General features: G+C 51.3%; 12 protein-coding genes across 12 annotated transcripts; 8 read left to right on the top strand and 4 right to left on the bottom strand.

Annotated features, from left to right (window-relative positions):
- Positions 1 to 306: 306 nt before the first annotated feature.
- Positions 307 to 3,966, top strand: HO173_003590 (uncharacterized protein; the record flags this gene model as incomplete). Its single annotated transcript, XM_037305515.1, has 6 exons — positions 307 to 334; positions 434 to 1,579; positions 1,627 to 1,700; positions 1,760 to 2,150; positions 2,202 to 2,359; positions 2,413 to 3,966. The coding sequence occupies 6 exons, from the start codon at positions 307 to 309 to the stop codon at positions 3,964 to 3,966; spliced, it is 3,351 nt and encodes a 1,116-aa protein (XP_037167617.1).
- Positions 3,967 to 4,727: 761 nt separating this feature from the next.
- Positions 4,728 to 5,222, bottom strand: HO173_003589 (uncharacterized protein; the record flags this gene model as incomplete). The annotated part of the gene is made up of 2 exons (XM_037305514.1): positions 4,728 to 5,069; positions 5,148 to 5,222. 2 exons carry the CDS (start codon positions 5,220 to 5,222, stop codon positions 4,728 to 4,730), a joined length of 417 nt encoding a protein of 138 aa, XP_037167616.1.
- A 2,523-nt stretch (positions 5,223 to 7,745) lies between these two features.
- Positions 7,746 to 8,644, top strand: HO173_003588 (uncharacterized protein; the record flags this gene model as incomplete). The annotated part of the gene is made up of 3 exons (XM_037305513.1): positions 7,746 to 7,807; positions 7,861 to 7,990; positions 8,042 to 8,644. The coding sequence occupies 3 exons, from the start codon at positions 7,746 to 7,748 to the stop codon at positions 8,642 to 8,644; spliced, it is 795 nt and encodes a 264-aa protein (XP_037167615.1).
- A 408-nt stretch (positions 8,645 to 9,052) lies between these two features.
- HO173_003587 (uncharacterized protein) lies at positions 9,053 to 12,084 on the top strand (the record flags this gene model as incomplete). Its single annotated transcript, XM_037305512.1, has 3 exons — positions 9,053 to 9,083; positions 9,990 to 10,908; positions 11,829 to 12,084. 3 exons carry the CDS (start codon positions 9,053 to 9,055, stop codon positions 12,082 to 12,084), a joined length of 1,206 nt encoding a protein of 401 aa, XP_037167614.1.
- A 649-nt stretch (positions 12,085 to 12,733) lies between these two features.
- HO173_003586 (uncharacterized protein) lies at positions 12,734 to 14,575 on the top strand (the record flags this gene model as incomplete). The annotated part of the gene is made up of 4 exons (XM_037305511.1): positions 12,734 to 12,775; positions 13,098 to 13,229; positions 13,378 to 13,503; positions 13,601 to 14,575. The coding sequence occupies 4 exons, from the start codon at positions 12,734 to 12,736 to the stop codon at positions 14,573 to 14,575; spliced, it is 1,275 nt and encodes a 424-aa protein (XP_037167613.1).
- A 46-nt stretch (positions 14,576 to 14,621) lies between these two features.
- Positions 14,622 to 14,846, top strand: HO173_003585 (uncharacterized protein; the record flags this gene model as incomplete). Its single annotated transcript, XM_037305510.1, has 1 exon — positions 14,622 to 14,846. The coding sequence occupies one exon, from the start codon at positions 14,622 to 14,624 to the stop codon at positions 14,844 to 14,846; it is 225 nt and encodes a 74-aa protein (XP_037167612.1).
- Positions 14,847 to 14,915: 69 nt separating this feature from the next.
- HO173_003584 (uncharacterized protein) lies at positions 14,916 to 15,634 on the bottom strand (the record flags this gene model as incomplete). Its single annotated transcript, XM_037305509.1, has 2 exons — positions 14,916 to 15,550; positions 15,607 to 15,634. 2 exons carry the CDS (start codon positions 15,632 to 15,634, stop codon positions 14,916 to 14,918), a joined length of 663 nt encoding a protein of 220 aa, XP_037167611.1.
- A 457-nt stretch (positions 15,635 to 16,091) lies between these two features.
- HO173_003583 (uncharacterized protein) lies at positions 16,092 to 17,554 on the top strand (the record flags this gene model as incomplete). Its single annotated transcript, XM_037305508.1, has 3 exons — positions 16,092 to 16,126; positions 16,293 to 16,634; positions 17,407 to 17,554. 3 exons carry the CDS (start codon positions 16,092 to 16,094, stop codon positions 17,552 to 17,554), a joined length of 525 nt encoding a protein of 174 aa, XP_037167610.1.
- A 400-nt stretch (positions 17,555 to 17,954) lies between these two features.
- On the bottom strand, positions 17,955 to 19,069 carry HO173_003582 (uncharacterized protein; the record flags this gene model as incomplete). The annotated part of the gene is made up of 3 exons (XM_037305507.1): positions 17,955 to 18,794; positions 18,843 to 18,969; positions 19,029 to 19,069. 3 exons carry the CDS (start codon positions 19,067 to 19,069, stop codon positions 17,955 to 17,957), a joined length of 1,008 nt encoding a protein of 335 aa, XP_037167609.1.
- A 535-nt stretch (positions 19,070 to 19,604) lies between these two features.
- On the bottom strand, positions 19,605 to 20,912 carry HO173_003581 (uncharacterized protein; the record flags this gene model as incomplete). The annotated part of the gene is made up of 3 exons (XM_037305506.1): positions 19,605 to 20,555; positions 20,654 to 20,797; positions 20,850 to 20,912. The coding sequence occupies 3 exons, from the start codon at positions 20,910 to 20,912 to the stop codon at positions 19,605 to 19,607; spliced, it is 1,158 nt and encodes a 385-aa protein (XP_037167608.1).
- A 941-nt stretch (positions 20,913 to 21,853) lies between these two features.
- HO173_003580 (uncharacterized protein) lies at positions 21,854 to 23,730 on the top strand (the record flags this gene model as incomplete). The annotated part of the gene is made up of 4 exons (XM_037305505.1): positions 21,854 to 22,222; positions 22,449 to 22,544; positions 22,603 to 23,250; positions 23,308 to 23,730. 4 exons carry the CDS (start codon positions 21,854 to 21,856, stop codon positions 23,728 to 23,730), a joined length of 1,536 nt encoding a protein of 511 aa, XP_037167607.1.
- Positions 23,731 to 24,546: 816 nt separating this feature from the next.
- On the top strand, positions 24,547 to 27,389 carry HO173_003579 (uncharacterized protein; the record flags this gene model as incomplete). The annotated part of the gene is made up of 2 exons (XM_037305504.1): positions 24,547 to 26,884; positions 26,950 to 27,389. 2 exons carry the CDS (start codon positions 24,547 to 24,549, stop codon positions 27,387 to 27,389), a joined length of 2,778 nt encoding a protein of 925 aa, XP_037167606.1.
- Positions 27,390 to 27,708: the final 319 nt, after the last annotated feature.

Here is a 27,708-nt window from a genome sequence, read left to right as displayed (position 1 = left end):
TAGTAATCTTATGAACCCTCTTTTGCCTAGCAGTTGCAGGAGTTGATTTTACGGAGCTCTGACGACTCGCAATACGCAGTCTGCTCCCAATTCTGGCTACGCAAGAATCATCCCTGCCAGCCTCCTCTAGACGATACCAACATTTTTTGAATCGTGCATGACGGCTCGGCGCCTCGACTTCCTTTATAGAACCTATAAAATTCTTCTGTTGCATCCTTTCCGGATGTTTAAGAACTCGTGCGAGGGTCACTTCTTTGTCCGGCAACAGTCTAGCCCTAGAGCGCAGAGGTGACAAGAGGGGGAACAATGACACGACCGAACATTATCAGAGCTGGTGAGAAGAACCCCTGGCACTATGAGGCTACAAATGCGAAAGTTGCTGTGGAAGCGAATGGTCGAAGCATGGGAGCGTCACTGATTTGAGCGATGGCAGACACGATCGATCTTCAAAATCAGAGTGCTCCTTCTGCGAAAGATCATACACGTCAACCAGCTCGCCCAGGTCCACTAGGTGAAGGGCCGCCAGCTCCTCACCAAGCAGATGCGCTCAAACACGTTGAGCAAGAATTGTCGGAACAGCATGGTCGCAGCCCTCGAGCTTCCCAAGATCTTTCGGGTAAGGAGCTGCAACTGCTACATGAAGACGGTGATGGATACGGTAGCACCGATGGCATCGGCCAGGACTCAAACAACCTGTTGCGCAACGCAGGAGCAAATGGAACAGCGGAGGAGGACGTCGGAGACACAGACGGAGACGAGGGCATGGACGATGATTTAATGGACAAAATCTCCAGCTCTCCGTCAATTGGCGACGATGGTGGGTATCATTTACCTTTACCGTGGCCCAGCAGGGTCGCTTCCCTTCGTTCGAATTCTTCTCCCCCAGAGAATACACCATCGCCAAAACCCCCATTGGACGATTTCTCTTCTTCTCCCTTTTCCGAGACACCTACCCATTTTCCTCTTTCGTTCCCGCGAAAAGAGCACGATCAAACCCCGTCCAAGGATCATCATCAGAAAGGTGGGTATACCAAGGACCGAGAGACGCTTTTTGCCGTGGACAAGCTGGATGCCGAGAGTCATGACCGCCTAAGACCTCTAATCAGCGAACGGCGGGACACCCGGTTTCAAGAGGATTTTGAAGATATGGAAGACTCCTACGAAGTGGACTTCGACCCTAACGATTTTAACCACTTTCTGCTCCCGGCAAACGATCCTCTCCTGGACAACAGCTTTGATGATGCGCCATTGTCGCCTTCTTCGGCTGCCTCAAATGCCTCGACTCGCTCTTCGTCGCCAGAATCTGCCACCTCTTGGGACGACAAGACAACGGATACAAAAGATGATGATACCGAAGATATTTCCTTTCTCGATGACCCCCGTTTTATCGACTCAGGATGGGGCGGAGAGTGCTTACGAGAAACAGAGGACATTGATTTCGAGTTCGTGTACGCGCTACATACATTCGTCGCAACGGTCGAAGGCCAAGCGAACGCTACGAAGGGTGACACCATGGTGCTGCTCGATGACAGCAACAGCTACTGGTGGCTCGTACGGGTCGTTAAGGATAGTAGCATTGGTAAGCTTCGTTTGCTGCACTGACAGATTGTTGCTAACGGTCTCTAGGCTATCTACCTGCGGAGCACATCGAAACACCTTTGGAGCGTTTGGCGAGGCTAAACAAGCATAGAAATCTCGATGTAAGAATAAGTTCCAAGCCTAGGGTGGGTTCTCAATTGACCCTATATCACCTTTCTAGCTAGCTTCAACGATGCTTGGCGACGAGGAAGACAAAAGGGCAGGAAACCCTCTGAACCCTCTGAAAAAGGCCATGAAAAGGCGCAATGCAAAGACCGTTCAATTCACAGCACCATCTTACGTGGAGCCGTCTGATGTCGAATATTCCTCTGACGAGGAGGAGGGCAATCGAGAGTATGGAGCCCAGGAACAGGATAGCACCGCTGCCCAGAGCAATGACCAGTCACATCAAGTCGACGAAGGCGTGGTAGAGCCACTCAAACCTAGAAGTCAAGATCGAGATGTCAGGCAGAATGGAGATCCCTTGGTAGCTCAAAGTCTTAGCAGTGGCGGAATTGACCAAGGTAACCCTCCAGATGCAGCTCGAACGAGTGATGAGATATTCGACGGAGGTGAACCTAGCCAGTTGGAATCTCATCGTTACCTTTGGCTGACCACTACAGATAATGGTACTGCCGTTACATCAAGGAAAGGGACCGTGCGCAACACTGATTCTTTCTTCAAAGACGATGGGGTGGAAACCCGAAAGATCAATCTTACGCCCAGTCTCTTGCGGGATGATTCCAATGGGTCCGTGTTGAAATCAAACGAATCCAAAGACGTAAGTCCTCCTCGTCGCGATAACGAGGACTTTACTAAAGTTATCTCAATCAGCTCAAGACCAGAGCAAGCCTCGATTCTCTCGAGAAAGACCCCCCTCCCGAAAAAGGCAAGGAAGACAAGAAGCGGAAAGAGAAGAGAGGCATGCTGGGTGGCATGTTTAAACGAAGAGACAAGAAAGGCAAAACTGACGATAAGGAACTCGAAGACAGCAAGAAATCATCGAACGAACTGGCAAGGCAGGCATTGTCACCCCCGTCGAGGTTGTCGCCACAGCCAAAAGAATCGATGGAATCATTGACCCAGGACCCACAAGCTGCCAAAGCTACTTCACCACAGCAGAGGCAAACCGGCAAGTTACAGAAGACTCCGCCCGCGAAATTGTCTCCCAAATCATCGTACTCCCAAAGAGAAGCAACCAACCAGAGACCGACTATCACAGAACAGCAGAACACTTTCACTCCAGAACCGAGCCGGGCGCCGCCCGCTTTCTCCGAGCCGAATGGATCTATGCGCATGGTCCAGACGGAGCCAGAATTGGTACCAGAGGACAGGGGTCCAGCTTTGGATTTCAACCCTCCAGTGACCACACGTGAAGAACCTATGCATTTAGGGTCACCAAGAGATGCGAGGCGTGGCATGTTTTCGCCCGTCAGAGATGAGGAACCAGTGCAGTCAGGATCCCCAAGAGATGCTTCGCGTGGGATGTTCTTGCCTGGCAGGAACGAGGAACCATTTCAATCAGGGTCACCAAGAGATGCCTCGCGTGGGATGTTCTCGCCTGTTAGAGACGAGGAACTAATCCAACCAGGTTCACCAAAAGACATCAGACGTGGGATGTTCTCGCTTGTCCGAGACGAAGAATCTATGCAATCGGATTCGCCAAAGGACGCCAGACGCGGAATGTTCTCACCTATCAAGGACGTCCTCAAATCCGCCCCTACGGACCAAAAACCCGAGAAAGTCAGGAAAGCCAAGCACCGCATGCACATGGACGACTTCGACTCTTCCTCCGAAGACGAAGAGGCTGAAACCTTCTCCGAACGTCCGTCGTATGAGGAACCAGACTCTCACCTTGCTATCGCCCAAGACGCTCAACATGGAAACCACGAACCCCGAGCTCCTACAATTCCCCACGCCGAACCACCCCGGGAAGCAGCCCGAGAACGGCTGTCCGAATCTCCCATTGAAGTTTTACCTCCTCAAGAACACGACCGCAACCCTCAGCCTCCTCAACTCATGGTGGACACTTCCTCGCAAGAGGACCCATCCACCTCTCCCGTATCTCCTCTCTCGTCACCCGAACTCATCGAAGCACCTAACGAGAATGCCGCCCGTGAAGAGACCCCAGCGTCCACTGCGCAGTCATCGACACCTACCTGGAGCGATGCTAGTCTGAGAGCCTATCTGGAGGATGATAGCGACATCAGAGACTTACTTGTCGTGGTTCACGATAAAAGCCAGATTAAGCCAGTTGGCCGGGATCATCCCGTGGTGAAGAAGCTCTTCAAAGAAGAAAATAGGAAGCTGGGAGAAATTTCAAACCGACTTGACGGATTGCTGGGCGACTATTTGGCGCGAAAACAGCAACGGACGGCGGTACGGTGACCTTGCGGATTCGCCCAGCATATGTATTTGCAATGTGTGATTTTCTGCTTTCTGAGGAAATAGCCATCAAAGGTGCAATAGGTTATGACCATGATGGACGGACTGGAGTATACCTTCTTGCTTGAATGGCTGAAGCGTCGCCTTGCGTGAGCTGTACAATCTACGCTCTACTGTACTAGCAAAGGTTTGGCTTTCTCTCTCTGTTGTTTTGGGACATACGATATCGGGAATATCTAGCTTCTGGCGATGACGTGTATATAGCCAAGACAAGCATCCGCAAATCACGACGAGCAATATATATTAGCCCATTGTCTATCAGCCGCACTGCCAGAAAATGGGCAGTCGTAGCGGTACAAGCCTTCTGAATCTCGAACCGTATCAGCGTCAAGGGAAAGGCTCTTCGTTCATGAGACTGCCTTCGGCTTGGCATATCTTACTCGGGGGTGGTGGGTATCGACACACAATGACGCTGCTGCCAACAGTCATATCCACGAGCAGATAGTTTCTTTTTTGCTGTACTCAGACAACTTCTAACCACCGAAGCCTGAAATTCGATATCAATGTCTACTCGGTTGACATGCTTGTACTATCCACCTCACCCAAATAGAGGTCAATGAGCAGGACCAAACGACCATTCGAAGAACAACTCTTATGTTTCGGTATTTGGCAACTACCTACTCGAGCGACGCAAATAATGTCGCTTCAGATCTAGAGCCCACCATCCCGCACCAACTACCCTTCTCCCACCGCTCCGCCGGCTCTCACAGCATCCCGACAATCAACCCTGCAGCTCCCATAGCCAAAGCTCTCGCATTGACCTCGCCCGTGGGCTTCGGCGCAGCGCCGGCCTTACTCGAAGCCGACGTGACTCCCATGCTGCCCGCTGCAATGACCGGGTTGGAGCCGCCACCTGATGCGCCGCCTTCACCACCGCCTTGGCCACCGCCTGCGCCGTTGTTCTCTCCACCGCCTTGGGCTACCCCGGATGCGGATGCGGCTGCGGTGAAGGCGGCGCTGGCCGCGGCGCTGGCCACGGCGGTAGCTGAAGGGCTGAAGCTGGCGCTGGCTTGGCGGGGGATGAGGTCAAGGTTGCGAGGGATGAGCTAGGAAGAGGGATGGTTAGTCAATTGACTGGATCGGAGACAGGAAGGTGGACAGAAGACGAAAGAGGACAGGCCTACTTCAGCGCTTGCCCCTGCGAATAGGGAGAGCAGACAGCAGAGGAGGATGGCGGAGGTTGATGTGCGGAGATGCATATTGTTTTTGCTGCGGACGCTGAGATGGAGACTCGAGACTGTTTTGGAGGAATTCAGTCGACCTCAGAGGACAGGTTCGCGGACAATTGAACGAAATGCTGGCGGAGGGGGTCTATGTACTCGAGGAAAGGAAGATAAAAAGCAAAACGCGGACATCTTAATCTCGATCTCAAAAAGCAATGACATCTTCATCGTTCCCATCCGTCAATCACATCCTTCCCATTCAGCAGCACTAGGGCGACGTGTCACACTGCATATTTCCCAGAAAGGCAGCTCATAGATCATGATCGATGGCTATTCTTTCCACCGCGACCCTTAGCTCATTCTTAGGCTGTGGGACGATGCTTGTGCTTATCTCTGCTGTGAGAAGTGAGAACGCAGGACGATGGAATTGACCGTCGCGCTTAAAAAGCCACTTCGAAGGTGCCCGAAGGCCGGCCCTAGAGTAGCCCCGAAACGTCCCCAGAGGCTTCATTTTAGCGTGAGGGAGGCCCCGCACCGCCCGAGACCCACCGCTTAAGGAAAAGTCAACTTTTTCACATGTCTTGTTTATGCACGTTCTGTCCCAGCTGAAACGTTCGGTCCTTAATTTTCCCACAGCCTTGAACTACTCATCACACTGTAAGATCTTACCCTAAGGGCCAAGTCTGATTGAACTCTAAGCAAGATGGCAGCTCACGGTGATAAGAGACGGCGGTATCTCTCAGATCCAGGAGCATTCGCTGAGCGACGCTCGCAAGGAATCGTCCACATGTCAGCGCTAAAGCCAGCCGAGCATAAAAGGGGCCGGCCTTGTATTCATACGCCGCGCTTGCTGTGAGTGGATCTACTCGTTGTATACCGTTGAGCTCGACGTTCAATAGAAAAATCCTCGTGTTGCGCGTGGAGATGTTATTGTTTCCCTGCTTTCCGTGTGAACTTGCCCATTTCTCCTGTCTCTTGCATGCATGATTAGATTGGAACCTCCCACTGCCCGCTTGCACTTCGTGCATCACCACCGCTTTCTGTTGCTCTTCCTTGGGAACGTTGCGTACTGTCCGATTGGCCCCAAAGATGATCGATCGAGGCTGTGGATAGCTCGGGGGACCGGCTCCGTGCAGTCTGCTGCTTATCTTGCCCGATGCGGCCACGGAGATACTCGCCCTGTATGCATACCCACAGAGCCGAAACGTCCTCGTTATGTTCTTGCATCCCTGCAACACCAAACTTCTGCTGGTTGGCCCAGCGTCTATCCTCTCTCTTATTAATTTCCCCTTTTTGTAGGTGTGTCTACATATAATGCTCAGCTTTATGACCAAATCAATTACCCACGCATTGAGTATGCCAACTTCTCTGGCTTCTGACCGTCCTTACAAGGCCTACTGATGTTTCGCCTCTCCATCCGCACTGAACACCGACGCAAAAGGCGGGATTCGCGTATGAGCGGGCGTTATAACTCATTGCCGTTGTTCTTGTCATTTTCTTTGCGAGCCTCGTCTGGTGCCTTCTTCGCCGGCACAAAGCGAGCGCTAGTGGAACATCGCTTCGGCTGCTCGATGAAAGCGTAGTTGGGGAACAGGAACTGAAGCCCGCATTTTGGCTTATAAACTGGAGTTTTCGGGTGAGATCGCACGGAAGATGGACGGCGAAATCGAAAGCAAAGAGGGGTGGAAAAAAGAAGACGACAATTATGCCCATTGAACTGGACTCCGATTTTGCCGTTGGGGAGTTGCAGTGATCAACTCATTCTTGAGCTTCTTGACTGGGTCCACTTAACTCCAACCCAGACTCTAGCTCGAGCTTTCAATTGCGGCTATTTTAGTGATATCAAGAATTTGGCATTCCGATCAACGATCTGCAAGAAAATTTCGAAGGACAACTTGGAAGTCGCATCCAATAGGAAAACTTCCAACAAATAGGATTCTTGGTACCTTTAACGAGAAGGCAGTAGTGAATGGGCTAGGTGCACGATAATCTAGCAACTAGAGGCCGAATCTGCCATGATGGAAACATGATTGGACAACCACAAGCAATGAGCGGGATATTGTCTACTCCGTGGTCAAAATGTCAGCTATGGACATATCAGATGTTAGATTTCGATGAAGAGAGAAGCGAAATTCCTGAGATCATCTCATGACCGCCTTATTTAAGTGCTCGTTGTGGTTCTCTGAAACTTGATCCGAGTCAAACCCTGACAAACGACTGCCTGGACATGGAGTAATCACGGTGTCGCAGACCTCGTTCTTTGCCTTTCCCAACGTCAATACTTGATCATCAACTTGGAAAGAGAGGGGCCTTTCAAACCTGGACATCACCGAAGAAGTTAGGTTGTATTGCATTAGTTGTCACTATAGAATGGGAGTTGGGAGGGAGAATCCGAAGCGGTAGCCGGCTGCGTTCAAGAATATATCCGTCCCGAGATCACATGACCTTCCTGCTAAGGCTTATATTTCTGTGCAACAGACAGTGCTCCCCTCCTTCGAACCTTCACAATCTTCCCAAGTTTCCTTCCACCATTCACACCCAAGTCTCATCGAGTTCACGATGACAGCCAGTCAAACTCCGTCAAATCTTTCTCTGAGAGAGCTGGGAAAAGGCATCCACCGGCATGTTTTCCTTTCATGTGTGCAAACACGCAAGGTTGCTGATCACGACATAGCCTTTATAAAGACCGCGAGCATGCTGACTGGACCCTCAAGACGGGCCCTTCCACCATAGAAAGGGCCCACAGCTTTGTCCTATGGGCTCGATCTACTTATTTCACTGCTGCTTGCAACGGCAAGTTCAAGGCAAGTCTTTGCCCCCGGCCTGGTGTAGTCTGGCGCTCATGATCTTGTTAGGAAGCCACAATTCGAGAGTCCGACATGACGGAGTACGGTCCCTTCATGGTCCACCGGATGCTGCAGTATTGCTACCTGCTCAGCTATGATGACAACCCACTCTCTATACACGGGGTTAACGAGACCTATACATCCAAGCTATGTACTAACGTCCACATGTACAACATGGGAGATTACTATGACCTGCAGGGCATGAAGCTGGAGGCTCTTAACAAGTTAAAAGAGTGCTTGAAACTCTCCGAGGCCGAGCTGGCCGAGCAAGATGTTGCCAGTCTCTTGGAAGTCCTTCCGTGGATTTACTCATCGACGCTGGATTCGGACCATGGCTTGCGTACAGTTGCTGCTTCGTTCGGTTATCGTCACTGGGGAACATTGGTTGCGCGTCTCGACTTCGAGGAAGTTGCTGCGGAAAACATCAAGTGGGTTATCGACATCATCTCACAAAAGCGCGGTCAAGAGTCCAAGATTGGCCAGTCATCAGAATACCAAGATCCAGGACCGAGGCCACGGCATTACACCCCAACGCCCCCTTTGCCCCCTTTGCCCCCGGTGCCCCCGGGGTTCATGTATCCTCAACCAAACCTCGGTTTTGCCTTCCATTAAAAAACTGTAGAACACCCAAAAACTTTCCGCCCGGCGATGGCAATTTGAGGGACTTTTCATGGGTTGCTTCGGAAATCCTCTGGTGCATGTTCTTCATCCAACGATCGGTTGTGCAAGATGGCAATATAAGAGGCTCCGGTGGACTTGACTATTGGAAGCTGAGTATAGGGATGGTCTCTCGGGCATGAGTCCTGTGAGAGAAAGAACTCGCACCAGATGACGCGGAATGAGCGACGACTGTATAGTGAAATGGAAATTCCGGGTTCTTGCTTTGTCAATATGCATATGGAGGAAGCAAAGGCTTGATGTCGAGTTTAAGCGTGGTCATACCTATTAGCTACCCACTGACACGGTAGAAGATGTAGTCTGGAAAATCTACTCTGCAGCTCAATTTAAACCGTCTCGAACATGCATCTAGGCAGGTCAGTGTCGCAGCCGAGTTCGTTCAACTATCTGCTCAGGAACCAGTGCACTTGGGGCAATACAATAGTAGATCCCCGAGCGGCTAGACATTTCTCAGTGCAGGCCGGCTAAAAATGGGCATGCTGCGCCTCAATGTCGCATAGATCCCCTCCCTAACCTCCGCACACACACGACCAAGCTCAGCACATTGAAGCCACAACACTCAAAGTGGCAACCGGAAAGCGGGAGAATGAAACCCCCGAATCAACTCCATACTTAGACCATGATAAGTTATACATCTTTCCAACATTGGTAAAGTTCTTTTCGCGACGCCGAGTTCAAGGACTCCCGAATCTCCGATAGGCTGCTGCGGGCTTTGCTTCGGGGGAGAAAGTAGAAAGTCGATTGGGGGCTATCCTCAATTCCTCATAGCTTTATGCGACGTTTGATCATCATCATCAAGATGCACCTTCCCGCAATATTGATCAAGTTTGCAACCTCCTTGCAACTTGATTTCTTTCCTCTTTTCTTCCCGCTTCAACTAATGCTCCTCACCTGCTGCCATCTTTTTGATGTATGAAGCTTCCATTGTTGACTGCTCCATGATGTTATGAAGCTGCCATTGAGATTCTCGTGTGGCGCAATATGCGCTAGCTGGATCCTACTGCCGCACATCGTGCTTGGTCAAACTTGCTACTACCCGAATGGCGACCCTTCAACAACAGATTACCCTTGCTCTTCTGACGTCGAAGGTCTCTGCTGCCCGCTCAATTGGCAATGTCTATCCAATGGCCTCTGTTATCTAGAGAATGAACAATACTACGGCCGTTACACATGTACCGATCAGACGTGGCAGTCCTCAGGCTGTCCGGAAATATGCACCGACGGTGTGTACTGCTGTAACTGACCCTTCGTCGGTATATGCGCGCTGACCGGTCGACAGGAAATACGGACTCTGGAGACCAGGCTGTTCTGCAATGTTCAGCTCATGGTGGAAACTGGTGCTGCGACCACAACCGAAACGCATCCAATGTCTGTTGCGATAGTACCAACTCCAATGACTTCTTCCCCTTGGCCAAAGGAATTTCTGTAGCATCGATAAGCACTACCGGCCCTGCAGCAGCTTCTGCTATTATCATCATCGGAAATCCTGGCAATGGAGCTCAGTCGTCAAGTGAGACAAGTGAGACTACGTCGACATCACCATCAACTTCAACGACACCTACATCAACCTCGACTTCAACTACCAAGAATGCAGGGGGTGGTGTTGCATCTCAGTCCCCCACGAGCCTCGTCAGCGTCATCTCCATCGTCTCCGTTGTAACATCAGCAGCCAACGGCGCCCCAGTTACAACGACAAACATGATAATGACAACAATCCCAGCAGCTTCTGTTCCTGCTTCATCAAATTCAAACCATCACGGCGCCGAAATCGGCGGAGGCGTCGCTGGCGGTGTCGCTCTCATCGCTCTGGTTTCACTAGCATTCTTCCTCCTCCGCAGACGTAAGAAGAGACAGCAGTACCGGTCAGCCCCAACCACGGAATACCGCAACTCCATGGACTACATGTACAAAGCCAAAGACATGGGCTCGCCAAACACGGCGGAAACATCGCCCGAGATCGATGGAACGCCGATCGTGGGTGTTTATCGCGGTTGGGGACCCACGGGTCAAGAGGGAGCCCTGAGAGTCGTGAACGGGTCGGATCGTCAGTCTACGGTTTCCGGGCTGACGGGTACTAACGCAAGGGATTCTTTGATGAGCGAGTTGGAGAGTCCAACGACGCCTGTGAGGGCTGGGCTTAGGAGTCATCAGCCGACGATTGCTGAACAGCCGTTTGAGTTGGCGGGGGAGGGTGAGAAGTAATAGTATATAATCACGAGTCATATACCAAATGTAACGAACGCGAGCCAGGATAAGCTAGCTGCTGTTCAGGTGGTGGAGCCTTGCTGCGTGCAGCTGATCTCTAGTGAATAACGACTGATGCCTCATTGAACGACAGTGGGAATTTTGGAGCGGGATATCCAACTCTCTGAGATTAGTCTTTTACAACACAAGTTCTGCAGACTCTAAAGGTAGGGCACAAAGCGAACGAATGTAACAAAACATCCTGTGCTTAACACTTTCCACCCTTCTTGAATATCTCATCTTATCTCCAGCGCTGCCTCTTGCACGCTCGCTCACTCGGCACCTATCGTACCAAAAAGGGTAATCCCAACCCTGTTCCCATTTCCCCGCCCTGTCCACCTCCCCGTGTCCGTCCGCTCGGCGACGAGGTCCGTAAAGTTCGCGTCCTGTATCGTAACGCGGTCGTCTCGAGCCCTGATTCCAGCCAGCGTTCAAGGGCTCCCTTGCCGGGCCATCCCGTGCACGTAGAGTTGGTTGTTTTGATTGCGATGGTTGTTATTTAGCTGGCTTGGATTTACGGGACCGAACCGGCCTGTCAGCGCCATTAGCCCCTCGATCCTCACAGCGTCGCCGCCGCATAACGGGGGGAAAGGACTTGCCAACGGCCCCCCGCTCCACCCCAAAGATCACCCCGATCACCGCGCCCGCGACCGAGACCCCATTGAACGCCCCACAACCGATCTAGCCTGGTCAACAGCGTCCGAAAGGGCGCACTGGGCCCATCCCGCGCGTTCCACCGCGCGCGGAAAATCACCCCCCCCCTGCTCCCCATCCACGGCGACCACGTCTTCCCCAACGACACACACACCGCCGGCCTCGGCGGCTTCTCCCCTCGCGAACCGAGCTGAAGCGGAACGGGCGCCCGCACACCCAGTAGCCCGCGGCGGGATCAGCATGACGAACGGCCCGCACACACGGCAGCGGCAGCACGAGCACGTCTCAACGGTCAGCGCCCTGATCCTGACGCTCGCTCCGGCTCCCGACCGCCGATCACCACGACGGAACCCGACGGCGCAAGTTTCCAGTCGAGGCGTCCACGGCGCCCGGCGCCAGCACCGACCGTGCGCGACGGCCGAAGGACGTACGGGCTCGCGGCGCCCGAAGAGGGGGTCGAGGATGGTAGTGGATGAAGGGAGGGTGGGTAAGGTAGGGGGGCGAAGAGCCGGCGAGGGGGCCGCCCGTGGAGAGGGGGGGGAGGGCGATGGGGGGATGTGCGGGGGTTGAGGGGATGCGGCCGACGGAGAGGTTGGGCGGGGTTGCGGTGGTGAGTTGACTGCTCGGGTTGGGCGGGGGTGTTGGGGGGGGAGGGGGTGACATGGTCGGGGTTGTTGTTGTGGTGAGGAGGAGGATGGGAGAGGTTCGTGAGATGGAGATGTTGAAGGAGGAGAGGGTTTTCTGTCTTTCGGTTGAGAGTATATTGACAGGATAACGTTTCATACCTCTCATATGTAGGATGACGCCCACAGAGGAGCGATCACTCCAGCCGCAAATCCTTTCGGAGGGCAGATCATTACAATCCTGCCCGCCGACGGACACTTAAGTCCCCGGCGGGAGGTTGCATCAGGAAAGTCAGGGCTGGTATCTTTCGAGGCGACGTGATAGCCCTCTTGGTAGAGATGAGAGAGGTCATATCTAAGCCAGATGATTTCTTCAACGAGTCCTTGAATATCTGGAATTGACTTTGGCATCTGGAGCTAATTTCTGATAAACAAGGTTGCGCCAAGCCTCAGCCGTACGCTATTCTGAAGGAAGTCTAGTGCAGATCTCCACATCTCGATTATGACTAGTGCTACGCCACCAGACGCCACCAACGCGAATAAGGTGCGCTCTGCCAACTTGCGAAAAGTATTTCTTGGCTGTGCATCTCTACCACCAGCCAGTGCGATAGAGGTCTATAATTTTAAAAAAGGGGGGGGTTTTTTTTTTTTTTTCCCTTAATTTTTTAAAAAAGATCTCTCAACCTTGTCACACCCTCAGCTCCGCGGGGAAATTTTTTTTTTTTTTTTTTTTTGGGGGGGGGTTTTTTTTTTTTTTTTCCCTTATTTTTTTAAAAAAAATTTCTCAACCTTTTCCCCCCCCCAGCTCCGCCTAGTAAAAGTTCACCCACCTTGCCGTCTCTCGAAAAGAGCATCTTAGTCAAAAGATTGGTGAAGGTGTCCACGGGCTTGGTCACCAGCTTTTCCTCCCAGATATTCGCATCATAGGAGAATCTCAAGTTCAGATGATGCTCGTGCTTCTGGAAACCTACGTCTACCGAGTAGACTCTGTTCTGAAAGTAAGCCACGTGCCCTCACTCCGTAAACTCTTGCTTTCCGAAGAACCAGTATCTGCAAAACCCTTGGATTGTCCATCTCGCGAAGCGCTCAAATTTGCCATGTGCTTCACAGCTGTCTGTACCATGACTTGAGGTTGAAAGTCGGAAGATGTTCATGGAGGAGAAGGACAAGATCATAAACAGATTTCGTCTGGCAACCGAAGTGATGCTCTCTCGAGCAAAGTTGCTCACCACTTCAGACATTACCGTGCTCCAGGCCTTCGTAATATATCTTGTAAGTGAGCCCCCCGTAATGGACCACTGTATTGTCCTCTTTCAATCATTTGTCATTGTTTATCAAAATCTGACTTAGCTGACGATAGTATGAATAGGCTGGACGCCGCACTTGTACTGGCTACAAGAAGATCTGGACTCTGATTGCAAGCGCTGTTCGCATTGGGCAGTCCCTTGGGTTGGACAACGATGAAGGCCGCTTCCGGACTCCCTTTCAGCTGGAGATTCGCCGGAGGGTGTGGTATTCAATCGGTCTACTTGACATGCAAGCAGCATTCGATGGGGGATCGCACTCCGTGATCGCTCATAACGGCTTGCTGGGTCGTCCACCCCTCAATATGGACGATTCAGCCATGTCTTCAGCTTTCAGTCGATCAGTCTTTGTTGAGCAACCAGGTCTCACAGACATGTCCTTCAGCTGTATGACGCATGAGGGACTGATTTGCTGGAGAAGGCTAACCCACGTTCCCACGAATTCCGAAGGCCAACCCGTGAAGATAAGGCAAGACTGGACCAACAGATCCAAGATAGTCATAGATTGGGAACAGCGCATGAACGAAAGATATCTGAAACATTGCGATACGACGCAGCCCTTTCAACGGTTCATGAAAATCGTTGGCCAAGACATGATTGTATCCATGAGACTTCTCGAGCGCCGTCCGATGCATCGCCTATTCAGAGCCGGCCCTCCTCCAGCCGACGACTTTAACGTTTTGGAAGTGGCCACTGACGTTGTCGAGGCCTCGATCCTGAAATTCACTGACCCGAGCCTCGCACCTTGGAGTTGGTTTGCTTGGGTCAAGTGGTACATTTTGGCTGTCGTCCTCGCCGAACTTTGTGGAAATGGCAATGGGGCACTGATAGACAGAGCTTGGAGGGTCGCTGAAGAGGCTTTCGCAAAATTTTCTGATCTGGTCATTGATGATGTTCTTTGGAGATCGGTTGAAAGACTTATTGCGAAAGGCACGATCTACGAGGGACCGCTCTCGAGTGTCATCGCCACCCGTTTCTGCACCTTTTTATTCAGGACCAACATCTTCGCCCGGGAAACCGAGATCAAGCAGATTCAATAAAGAAGAGAATCGATTTCGAGATAATGAGTGGACTTGGCATGCTAATATGCGAGCTCATGATCGAATCTCGCAAGCGGTACAAAACCCAGAGCCTCCGAGCGAGACTGGCCAATCGAAACCACAACTGCTAGCAATGGATATGGATAGTTTTGTGCCCGAGACAAGGGTGGATGAGTCGGAATATATGTCCTGGGTCAACTGGGAATCCTTTGTGCAGGATGTTGGTAACTTTAATGAGCAAGATATGCTAGACTCGTCATTTGTGGTTTGATATGGTACAAGTTACAGGGGAACCTGAGACCGCGCTGTGTCTTTCCGCAGCAGCCGTCCTGATACTGGTTTACAAACCAAGCCTGCCTTTTCGTGCCAGCTGGATCTGCTCCAGTGCCTTTCGTAACTCATTGGCAACCCTTTCCTGGACGTGCTGACCAACTTCACTTCTTACAAATTGCGACTCGGGCTTGACCTGACACTCGCTCAGATATTTGCTATGGGGCATCTTATCCGCCGATGAAGCATGTACAAGGGTTCGACTCCCTTCTTCGCCAGTCCCGCCCATTATCCGTAGGGCGAATCTTCCTTCGATTCCCAAGTCTTCGTGGCGGAAGAGTGCAGTTTTGCACCATCCCGGATCCACACAACTTACAACGACATCTTTTGCTGAGGCAGTGGTCTTTGCGGCCAGATCCCGGGATCCCAAAATCACTAGCAGTTTACTGAGTAAGTAACGATTAGCCATGTCCACCTGCGCTGGATCGCTAAGCGTCCTCAAGATGTCCCCACTCTTGGCATCACACAGCTGTTTGGTCTTTGCGAAGATGTGGATCATTGAACAGACGAAGTCAAGATGCGTGTCTGTCGCCTGCGCACGACCAGTCTCGTTCAGCTTTGGCAAGACCAACTGTGCAAGCAAGAAGGTGGAGATGACGTTGATGGTGAGAGTGCTCTCGATACCTTCGTCTAGCTCGAACTTATCTAGCGACACACCGGCGTCCAAAACCACAGCGTCAAGACATGCGAGACATTAAGACGGGCGCTGTTGCGTCTTTGGTCAATCATGACACCTTGGATGGGAAGAGAGCAAAGGGCTATACTACTGCTTGGCTGCCTCGAGACCGAGGCCTGTGTTTGCGTCCGTGATGATGACCGTACGGCCTGCGAAGCTCGTTTTCGGCGCTAGCGGCATCTATAAGATTTGGCCATAGCGGAATTGATAGATTTCAGAGAGGTCCGGCATTTTTCTCGACGTCGTTGTTTGACTGGAGCGTGAGAATTGGGCCGAATAAACTTAGGGGTCGAATATCTTATACCTATCTTGGATTGGGTCATCCTTGGTGAGAAATCTGCTGGTGACTCCCCCCTCCTTCAAATGCTTCTCGCCAAAGAGTTCTCAGACTGAAGCTAGTATCTAGGGCCGACTTGTTTCCTGTTCGCTGGTTCGGGAAGATTCATTCTCCGAGGGTCGCTATATTTGTCACTTTTTGACAGAAGAGGAAAGAATTATAGACCGAAATCCATGGTTGACCTTTCGTCTTCTGAAGGACCGACTCTGTACTCTCTTTTGAGGAAAAGGAACCCGATCTGCCCATTTCAAACTGCAATCTGATATTTCCCGTGCTGAGCTTTGCATCTTGTTTCACATACCGTCCATCATTCTTTTCGGGGCTACATAGCAGCGACCGCTTCTATCCACTGATAACGAACGTCAAGCCCCCAGAGTATCCCCAATACGCCGCTTACACGGTCCTCGATGCCACCGGCAGTACAGGCCGAGAGCTCCTCGAGCAGCTATCCACCTCTTCACAAAACCACATCAAGCCCTTCGTCTGCTCGCGATCAAAGCTCCAGACTCTCCTCCCTTCGTCTCCACAGCCGAAATCGTGACCTTCTCGAAGGTTCCCCTCAACGACATGCACCTTCTCGCCAAATGCCTCATGCATGACACACAGCCCGTCAATGCCATCTTTGCAGTCGTCGGCGCGAACACCAACATCCCACATTCTCGCCTCGCAGAAGAAACCGCCCACGCAGTCGTCGCCGCCATTTGCAATCTCCGCGTGTCAATCTCGCCATCATGATTGTTGGACCTACAGGTCTCCAGTCGTACTAACCCAAGCATCATCTTCCTCGCCTTACGCGGCGCAGACCCTCGCTGGTCCGCTCGAATAATGCAACCCATCCACTGGCTCCTCCGGACTGGTTCATCCGCCATCTATGCCAGATGGACAGAGATGGGATGGAGCTGCCGCGGACGAGCTGTAAGGATTTGGAGGCTGCGATGGTTGAGATTGCGGGGAAGAATGAGGGGTTTATGAGGGGGGGGGGTGTTACTATTGTGCCGGGCGCGAAGTGCGAGAATCGAGGGGAGAAGCGAACGGGTTGTGAATGTGTTGATGGGGCTCGTGTGGCGTTGTGTGCCTTGGTTTTGTCGGGTTCTGCATTAGATTGGTGGGTTGTTATGGGATGGTGGGAGTTGGGGTGTCTGCCTTTGGCAATGTGTATAAAGGGTCAAAGGGGGTATCAATGAGTATGAATACTCATCTTCTGTGTTCTTTCCTCTTCCTATTTCCCGTCGATGTTGGACACCGACTCGCAACACTCTGCCTTCCAAGATCAGAGCTCGTTCAGGAAGACCCGTAAAGGCAGGAAAGTCATCCTCTTCGGTGTTGCAATTCCCAACCTTTCAAGGATCCGGACCGCTTCGACTGCTACTCGCTCTGGCACATTGCCTGACGCAGCTTTTCAATTTATTTGTACATTCTTCCGATACTCCAAACTGACTATGACTGTCTGAGGCTGTCTGACCACCAATTTTTACGATTTTTCACTAGACCTGCAGACAACGCGTCCACGAGTGTCCCTTTCCCGGACGACAGATTCGTATACCAGCCAAGAATGTGCTGGAGGACCCTGATCGAGTTGAATCGTAGTGGGCTCAAATTGATTAGGGGGGATTTTCCGAGCCCTGAGATTCGCTGACAAGAACACGATAAATAACTTTGGACAGAAGACGGTCGAACAAAGCGATGAATCCGCGATTTGAGCGGTGAGCTAGTGCGTTATTGGAACGGGGACGCCTTTGCAGCTTATGTATGCCGGTCACGAAAGGTGATTGAGTTGATTTGGGAGAGCGCTGGGCAATACGACCGGATCGCTAGATCGCGAAGGAAAGTTGCGGGTTCGGCTGTAGAAGTTTCCAAGGCACAAATAAAAACAGGATTGGAGAAAGAGTGGAAAAGGACAGATTGAAGAATGGCTTTTCATTGACACCTGGCATCTCACGGGCCATTCCGTTCCGCAATTCACTTGGTGTCAGGTAAGCTGGTACCATCTATTTTCTATGCAGAGACTCCACCGTGTCCGCAGCCGCATTTGAGCATCAGTTTGACGTGCTCTGAGCACACTTGATGAATCTTGCGAGAATTTCAACCGCCTGTTCAAACCCGAGTCTCTCAAAAGTCAGATGTTCGATTGCACAGGAGTTCACCCTTGCAAGGGGGCGAGCCCAGACAGAGTGTGGACCGTATCTCTGCTCAAGCAGCATCAAAACATAACCCTGGAAAATGGAGACCAGCACGATGGCCACCGTGAGACTGCAGATAAGCGTAACGAGCACAATGACGGTGGCTAGTAAACGGGCTTGCAAGGTGGCCACGGAAGGAAAAGAGGCGATCGTTGCCGCTAGGAGCGGGTGTACGTAACGGTGCCAGATTCGATACATTTCTCTTGCAAGCGCAGCATATTTTCCCTTGGCAGATCTCTTGCTGTGCAAGACAATGATGTCTCGAGCGAACTGGCGGACCTCGAGAGCGGTGTCAAGCTCTTCGACGAAATGCTTGGACGCGATGCCATACCTCTGGAAGACTTGCCGCACGACGTGATTGCGTAGGCCACGGTCTGTGTCCGGGGTCGTCGTGTAGACGATTGGGACGACCGACAGCAGGGTCAGGATCTCGGATTTACTATCCCCAGGGATTCTGACATCCTCGTTGAATCGCCGCGCAGCTTCTTTCTTCAGACCTGGCAGATCGTATTTGTCTCCCAAGCTGTACATCTGCGCATGCACGTGCAGCCGTGTTTTTGCCCAAGAGTCGTTGCGAGACCAAAGTCTATCGAGGCCTAGATCTACGGTGTAGGTCTGCATGTAGAGGTGCTGTAGCATTCGATAAACCATGGAGGGCTCCTCTTCGGGTAACTCTATTCGCTGGGTTTCGCTCTCCTGCACTAGGGGTCAGTATTCCCTGTATGTCGAGTCGCGATGACTTACTTTGAAACCGCCTTTGCAAACAGCTTTGAACCACGATGAGCGAGGCCAAAGATAGCTACTGTGGACTTTCCACGTTTTGCCACGGCAGACCAAGGTCAAGTCGGCTCCTTCACCAGTGTCCAAGAGGCTGGGATCCCACTGTCAGAAACGTGGAGTCCGTAAAGGTCTGTACATAGGGGCACTTACGGCTTCATCGATATCTGCATTTCCTGGGCTGATTCTGCCATAACTGAGACGTGGCAAAACGAAGAGGTTTTAAGATTGTTGGTTGTTAGAATTTCCATCTTGCGTCAGAGGAAGATATACAGAATGGTGTGATATGAGAATGAGAATTGATGCAAGGTCGGAAATGTGTCAACTACGACAAGTGTTGATCACGCAGACCCATCCTTGGTTTATACATTATAAGAGCGGCAGACTATTCGATACTATTATCTCGTAATTGTGTTATGCAGCGTAAGTGTTATACTCAAATGCACTAATAGGAATTATCACAAGTTTTGAAGTACTCGAGGCCAGATATCGATCCATTCTGCTGAGCTATCCATATTTTGTCAGCTTTCAGCATGTTGAGTCGTGAGCTCAACCGAGCTGTTACCTTTTATTCTCGAGAAACCTTGGCCATATCATGGCAATTTATCTCAAATGGAGTAGGTAAACAGCGGCATATGTCAAACCCAAATTATCGAAGAAGGGCTGCTTGCTGAAGATGAGGCAAGTTAAGTTGAAACCGAAGCTATCAACGGCAGTGAAGCATCCAGGTCATGTCTGATCAGTCTTGAACCAATCTTCATCGAAGTCCTCGAAATCGCCCAAAGTGCCAGCGCCCATGCCATCATCTCCAGTACCATCCATAGAATAGTCCCCAGATCCAAAGATGTCGTCGAAGCTCGAGTCAACAACAACAGGCTGAGCGGACATTTGAGCTGGGGCACCAACGGTACCCACGGGTGCTACTTGCGAGGTCTCAGGCAATGTTGATGCTACTGGAATGTTGATGTTGGAGAAATCGGTCCCCGCGTTGACATAGTTCTCCAGACCCGGCAGGAGGGTGTTGATATCCTCGCTTGTGGTGGCGCCTAGGTTTGACATGTCTGCATTACTCATCTCAAATTTCTCGAATGCACTGTCATTGAGTACGTCTTGATTCAGATTCCCATCCGAGGCGAAATCAAGACCAAAATTCATGGTATCATCACCGCCTGTCAAGTCTGTGTCGTTAAACATCGATTCGAAGTCTAGATCCGCAGCACTCGAGTCTAGCGGCGCTTCTGCTGCTGGAGTTGCTCCGCTAAATTTCATCTCTGGGCTTTTCGGTGGCTCGGCGGTCTCGGCTGTCGAGTCCTGCGGCATGGTGATTGCTAGTCCCATTGAATTCTCAGCGTCTTGTGGCATTCCTGGATCACTGGTGATGTTCTTATCATTGTCTTTGTTCTGTGGCCCTTCGGCTTGCGGCTCATCGTTTGGTCCAATGAGGCCTGCTTCTAGTGCAGAATCTACCATTATGGTGTCTTCTCGCTTCCCCTCTCCCGGATTCGGAGTGTTATCTTTGGCAAGAGAAGTCTCCGAAGGTCCAATCTCACTGAGCTGAGGGATCCCAGTGGCCTCCTCAGGTGAAGGCTGAGCCTTCAAACCATTTACAATACGTTCGCGCTCGACGCGCTTCTTTCGGAGTAGGGAGAGGTCTCGCTCCATGACCGCTTTTGCTTGAAGCTGATCTCATTTATCAGCATCTATGGCATGACCGAAGACACTCAATGCCACTCCTGTATCTGCACACAAAGCTGGTCGTGAGTAGGGGATTCACATACAATTTCAACTTCGATTTCATCAAGCGCGTCATGGAATTGCTGATTGGCCCAGGGCACATATTCACTGATGCGCTTTTGAGTGAGGCCACTCTGCCTAGGATTCCGCTGATTTGGATCCCGGAGTATCTTGCCGGTTTGATGAAGCTGTGAGAGCTTAGTACAAGGGATGGGGAGGATCCTTCGTGTCTCTGCTCACCACAAGGACCAGTGATGATGACAGCACTTTCAAGGGGTGCTGTGAACTTTGCAGGTCCGTCATTTCTCGGTCTTTTTGATAATCCTCCAATTGTTCAAATCTAGATTGCTTGGATAATGGGAATTACCACGCGAAGATGGGGCCTCTTTCTCAATGGAAAAAGATGGGGAAAGTGGTCAGATTGTGAACAAATATCTGATGAAAGAAAATGGGAACATCATACCAGCTACTCTAGCTGGACCCTGAGCACGAGGCCAAGCATCTAAGCCTCTTTGTGACTAGGCTTCCCGTGAATTTCCAACCCTAGAATGTCACTTTTTAGAACCACAAAAAGGATGCAATCAAAGAGCATTGCACGTTATGAAGCCAGTAGAGGAGAATGCGACTGTTGGACAGCCGTTTTGACAACATAACCAAAGTATCACGTGTAGCAGTCATTGTGCTGGTCTTTAAAAGAGATTGATCGTTCAGGTACGCACAGTGGCACCTTCCCTCGCTAGGACTAGATCGCCAAGTAAACCTAAAATTTGCGAAGCTCTCTTGCTCTTTGCGAAAGGCCCACCTCTTCTCTCCAACCTCCCTCCATCCAATATCACCTATCAACGTCGGGAACTTGAGCGGTCTCCTCTCTCTTTCCTTCGTCCTTTTCCATATCTCCTTGGTTCTCCTTCTCGTGCGATTGCTTCCTCAGCGGTGCTGCTTGACAAGCGCCCACCGATTCTTCTCCCTGTTTGCCCATCAGCTTTTCTCTTGCAGATAGCTTCGTCAGTGTTGGCTACGACTCTTCACCATAAAAATCACAGCGACGACATCATCTTTTTGAATCTCGGCGGATCTCCTACCTCTCTCTAGCTTGCAACTCTCGAACACCTGTCCGAGCGGCAGCCTTCCCTCTCTAGCTTCAGCTTCAACTTCCGTCTCTATAAACTTCCTCAGAAATCGTCGATTGTTCAAACCTATATCCAATGGCGGAGATTAAACAAGAAAATATGCAACCTTCTACAATGTCCCTACCTCCACCTCCTCAATTTGCAGGGGCCCCAGGCCAGCCACAATATGAGAATGGCACAACAAATGGTCATGGGAATCCTGCGCACATGCCTCCTCCACCGCTACCTCCAGTCGTGATTCCGCAGAATACCAATCCTATACCAACAGCCTTGACATCGCCCGGGGGTGATTCAACTGGAATGTTGTCACCTTCATCAGGCTCTGGTAGTTTCGTCCGCCGTGCTGCTCCGGAACCAAATAAGCGTGCACTCTATGTAGGGGGATTAGACCCAAGGGTCACGGAGGACATTCTCCGCCAAATTTTCGAGACTACAGGGCATGTGCAAAACGTTAAGATCATTCCGGATAAAAATATGGGAGCCGTAAGTAGAGATACTTCCCTACCCGCGGTGAGCCTTGAGATTCCTTACACGGCCGTATTGTGAACATTGAGAACCCTAGACCCCACGAGTAAAAAAAGCGCGCTACGGAGTTTTTATTTTATCCCTTCCTGACATCTCGTCTTCCACACCCTTCCCACACTCACCCAAAACTCCCACCACCACCCACAATTAGCATTTTCATTAGCCACTTGCTAATCACATCTAGAGCAAGGGCTTCAACTACGGTTTCATCGAATACGACGACCCAGCTTCAGCAGAACGGGCCATGCAGACCCTCAATGGTCGTCGCGTCCATCAAGCGGTAAGCTCGACCCAAGGTCTGAGTGCAGCATGGGAACATTTACTGATCCTTCGTACAGGAGATTCGAGTCAACTGGGCTTATCAATCCAACAACTCCAACAAGGAAGATACATCCAACCATTTCCATATCTTTGTTGGTGATCTGAGCAATGAGGTCAATGATGAGGTCCTTACTCAAGCTTTCTCGGCCTTTGGTTCTGTTTCTGAAGCGCGTGTCATGTGGGACATGAAGACTGGCCGCTCTCGCGGGTACGGTTTTGTGGCATTCAGAGACCGCGGTGACGCTGAGAAAGCGTTGAGCTCCATGGATGGCGAGTGGCTTGGTTCTCGCGCTATTCGTTGCAACTGGGCAAATCAAAAGGGTCAGCCCTCAATTTCTCAGCAACAAGCCATGTCGTCAATGGGCATGACCCCTACCACTCCTTATGGCCATCACCACTTTCCCACTCATGGGATGCAGAGCTACGAGATGGTTGTCGCGCAAACTCCTCAGTGGCAGACGACATGCTACGTCGGCAACCTTACCCCTTACACAACTCAGAATGATCTTATTCCCCTTTTCCAGAATTTTGGCTTTGTCGCGGAGACGCGTTTCCAGTCAGATCGCGGTTTCGCGTTTGTGAAAATGGACACACACGAAAATGCCGCCATGGCAATCTGTCAGTTGAGTGGGTACAATGTCAACGGCCGTCCTTTGAAGTGCAGTGTAAGTAAAAAATATCTCCATCTATGCAAATATTATGCTTACTAATGTCTGGCTTAGTGGGGCAAAGACCGTCCTCCAACCGGCCAATTCGATGGCTACTCCCCTCAGCAACCCCAGACACCAAGCTACTCTCAAGCTTCACCTGCCTATGGCTTTCCGCAGTACGGCGGTCCTCAAGCCATGACGCCTCAAGGTGGACCGCACTCTGCTGGTCCCATGTCTGGCTATCCTAACCAGCAGTCTCCTATGGGAGCTCCGAGCCCTGCAGGTCGTGGCAACTGGAACTACACTGCTCAAGGGGGACCTGGCATGGCTCCTCAAGGATACGGCCAGATGCCTAACAACGGCGGGGGTGTTCCGGGCAGTGCTGGTGGATACGGCCGTAGCGACCAAATGCAAGGTGGCTACGGTGGCCCTCCAAGCGCTGGTGGATATCCTCCCAACGGTCAAGCCGGCAACTATGGCGGCTACCAGGGCTGATGTCTTCGTATTCTGACACAACAGTCTAACCCGGTGGTCCTTTGACATGGTTCTTTTCTTCGAGGTCGATTCCAGAATGCCCTCTACGACCACAAGTCTTCTTGCGGCTACAGGAGTGCTCGATTCTACTTCATGGCTTGCACGTACTTTCATTACCGCTTTAATAGTTCATAGTGTTTTCACATCAGTTGATCTGAGGCGCGAATGTGTTCTAAAAGAAAAGCTTCGTTTCTGCAAGGGAAAAAATTCATCATACCGCGGCTAGAATGAGTGACGAATCTCCTTCGTGTAATGTCGGGCTCAGATTCGTTCACCTCTATACCCTCATGTACCTTAAATTTGGCAGACTGACCTCAAAGAATGGATTCATGTACTATCGCAAGAATCGAGAGGAAATGCTATATTGATCCTAGCCATAGTATCGATGCTTGGGTTCCTATTCTGGTCGACCAATGGTCTTCGATGCTTCCTTCCTAAAGTATAGTCTTGGTCTTGACATTGCAGAGTAGCCCTAAGTGCAAATCGAGGTTGGAAAGGACTTGAGTAGCTGTCCGGATGACCTCCGTGGCTGCCCTTTGAGTCTTACCCTGTACCTTCGCCTATCGCAACCGCGTCAGGAGTATTGTGCTTTCACTCGTAATTTCAGACCTCAGACCGCAGATCTAACGGTGCCAAGACTTATAGGGCTGAGTGGGATCTCTCTCTCAGCGTCTCTCGTCAACTTTTCAACATGCTATCAGTTGCTATCGATCAGACGCCATGACTAACCTACGAATACACCAGCGGACCCATTGTGTACCATAGCCTCACAAAATAATGAGTGCCCCTCGCCTTGCAGCGCGCCTCGTGCGCCCCGCCCTTCGCTTCAACCTTGCCCGCCGCTACATGCACACACCTGGCTCCAATGCTGGGGGGCTACACTTGCACCCTACCCGGGTTCCTCATCCAACTAAGTACGGAAGAAGGAGAGGATGGCCATGGGGAGCGTATGCAGTGCACAATCTGCCCGCGGTGCGCAATGCAAGCTTCACTCGTGTGCTGCCGCAACTGGCATTAAAGCTCGTGAGGATACCGGCGATGTTTGGGGCTGCTATGATTGGGGGGCTGGCTTATTTGCAGTATCAAGCTACGCAAGCTGGGAACTACGCAATGGACGTTTTGGGTAAGAGTAAAGAGTGGGCAACGGGAACGGCGGAGGGTCTCTTTGGGGGAGCAAAAGACGTGGCGGAACAGACTAGGAATGGATGGGAGAGGACGAAGGATCAGATTCAGTTACCTGAGTGGATGAGGCAGATATACGAGGGTAGAGAGGGTTCATCTTCATCTGGAGGTGGACCTAATGGCGGAGGACCACCACCGAATGAGAGCAGAGCTGCAGCCGCGGCTGTTGCAGGGACAGGTGCTGCGTTCGGCTATACACAAAGTCCAGAAGAAGATGAGAGGACGGGAGAGCAATCTGCCAGGGACGACCAGATGATGATGTTGACGAAGAAGATGATTGAAATTCGAAACATATTGCAGGCCGTTGGACAGCAGAGCGCGCTTATCCTGCCGTCGATTGTGGTCATCGGTTCTCAATCGTCTGGCAAAAGTTCCGTTCTTGAGGCAGTTGTGGGCCATGAATTCTTGCCCAAGGGGTCGAACATGATTACCAGGAGACCCATTGAGCTTACCTTGGTCAACACGCCAGATGCACAAGCTGAGTACGGAGAGTTTCCGGCACTAGGGTTGGGGAAGATTACGGATTTCTCGAGTATTCAGAGGACGTTGACAGAACTGAACCTTGCTGTGCCGGCTGCTGACTGTGTGTCTGACGATCCGATTCAGCTTTCGATATACTCGCCCAACGTTCCGGATCTTTCTCTCATCGATCTGCCAGGTTACATTCAGGTTTCTGGACTGGACCAGCCACCCGAGCTCAAACAGAAGATTGCTGATCTTTGCGACAAGTACATCCAGCCTCCTAACGTCATCCTCGCTATATCAGCCGCAGACGTCGATCTTGCTAATTCAACTGCTCTCCGTGCCAGTAGAAGGGTAGACCCTCGAGGCGAGAGGACGATTGGTGTGGTTACAAAAATGGATCTGGTAGAGGCTGCGAGAGGAGCCAGTATCTTGGGCGACCGCAAGTACCCTTTACGACTTGGCTACGTGGGTGTCGTCAGTCGAGTACCACCAACGTCAGGGCTGTTCTCGAGAGGAAGTGGCAATATCACCACCGCAATAACCAAGAACGAGAATGCCTACTTCTCCGCGCACCCTCTCGAATTCGGCCCAGAGTCTGAGCTGGCGGTGGGCACTACGACTCTAAGGAAAAAGCTCATGCATGTTCTTGAGCAAACGATGGCTGCTAGCCTGCAAGGCACAAGTGACGCCATACATCAAGAGCTTGAGGAAGCGACCTACGAGTTCAAGGTCCAGTATAACGACCGGCCGCTGAGCGCGGAGTCGTATCTCGCAGAGAGTCTGGACGCGTTCAAGCATTCATTTAAAGAATTCGCCGAGTCCTTCGGCCGACCGCAAGTTCGAGAATTACTCAAAGAAGAGTTGAACCAGCGGGTGCTGGATGTGCTCGCCCAGCGATACTGGAATAAGCCTATCACTGACCTGACTCCTGCGTTGATCGAGCCAGATCCTCTCGACAATTTGCCAAGGGCAGATCCAGAAAATTTGTACTGGCGCCGAAAGCTCGACGCCTCATCCTCCTCCCTCACCAAGCTCGGCATCGGCAGGCTGGCCACCACCAACGTTGCCAACGCCCTTCAATCCGAAGTCGAGCAACTCATTAATGCATCCACGTTCTCCACTCATCCATTCGCCCGTCAAGCCATCACAGATGCAGTTTCAGGAATTCTAGATGAGAGATTCTACAGCACCAGTGACCAGGTCGAAAATTGTATCAAGCCGTACAAGTATGAAATTGAAGTCGACGACTCCGAGTGGGCGAAAGGACGCCAGAACGTCTCTGACGTACTCAAGAAAGAGCTCAAAGCATGCGAAGCAGCCGAGAAATCTGTTGAGACCTCTATTGGCGGCAAGAAAAAGATGAAAGACGTGATGGGATACATCGACCGAGTACGAAAAGGCGAAGTAGTGCTTGAGGGTGACGGTATCGGCGGTGGTGGAGGATTTAGTGCTGCTCTGCTTGTGAAAGGTTAGGCCTCCGTCTCTCCTGATTGCTCGTTACCCGAGTCATTGACTAACGAGTCAATTATGTAGGTCGGGAAGCAGTTTTCCTTCGCGATCGAGCGTCCATCCTCTCCATGCGCCTCGTCGCCATCCGCTCCAAACAATGCACCACCAAAAGCAACAAATACTATTGTCCCGAGATTTTCCTTGACGTCGTCGCTGACAAACTCACCGCTACCGCCGTACTCTTTCTCAACGTCGAACTCTTATCCGAATTCTATTACAACTTCCCACGCGAATTGGACCTGAAACTGGGCAGGGGGCTGTCCGGAGACGAAGTGAAGCGGTTTGCGAGAGAAGATGGGAGGATCGCGAGGCATTTGGATGTGGTGAAGAGGAAAGAAATGTTGGAGCTGGTACTGGGGAAAATGGAGAGTTTGAGGATGCTGGAGGGGAGGGAGGGTAGGAGGGAGGAGGTAAAAAAGGGGAAGGGGACTAAGGAGAGAGAGAAGGGCTGGAGGCTGTTTTGATTACTTTTGAGCTGGGCACTCACTGTAAGGCGTTTTGATCTGATGGGTGAGCATTTTTTGTACTGGTACCGTCACGAGAATACCCTAGCCGCTCAATTTGAATTGTAAAGTATGAATTGTTGTATGAATTGTTTGTATGTAATTTATTTCCCATCAATTGACTTTATGACACATCGGTGCGAAGTGAGAAGTCTAAATAAAAGCATCTGGGGGTGGCGAAATGGCGGAAGAGCTGCGGCCTGCCGATTTCGGCACCCAAAAGTTCGCCCGGCGGCACCTCAATTTTGGATTTTCTTGGGTGACATGACATTCTATTTTA

This window comes from Letharia columbiana, assembly GCF_014066305.1.
Source record: "Letharia columbiana isolate WasteWater2 chromosome Unknown Sc0000009_s0, whole genome shotgun sequence".
Taxonomy (NCBI): Eukaryota; Fungi; Ascomycota; class Lecanoromycetes; order Lecanorales; family Parmeliaceae; genus Letharia; species Letharia columbiana.
Note: the sequence above shows the minus strand (reverse complement) of the source record. Positions and strands in the feature narration are given on the sequence as shown.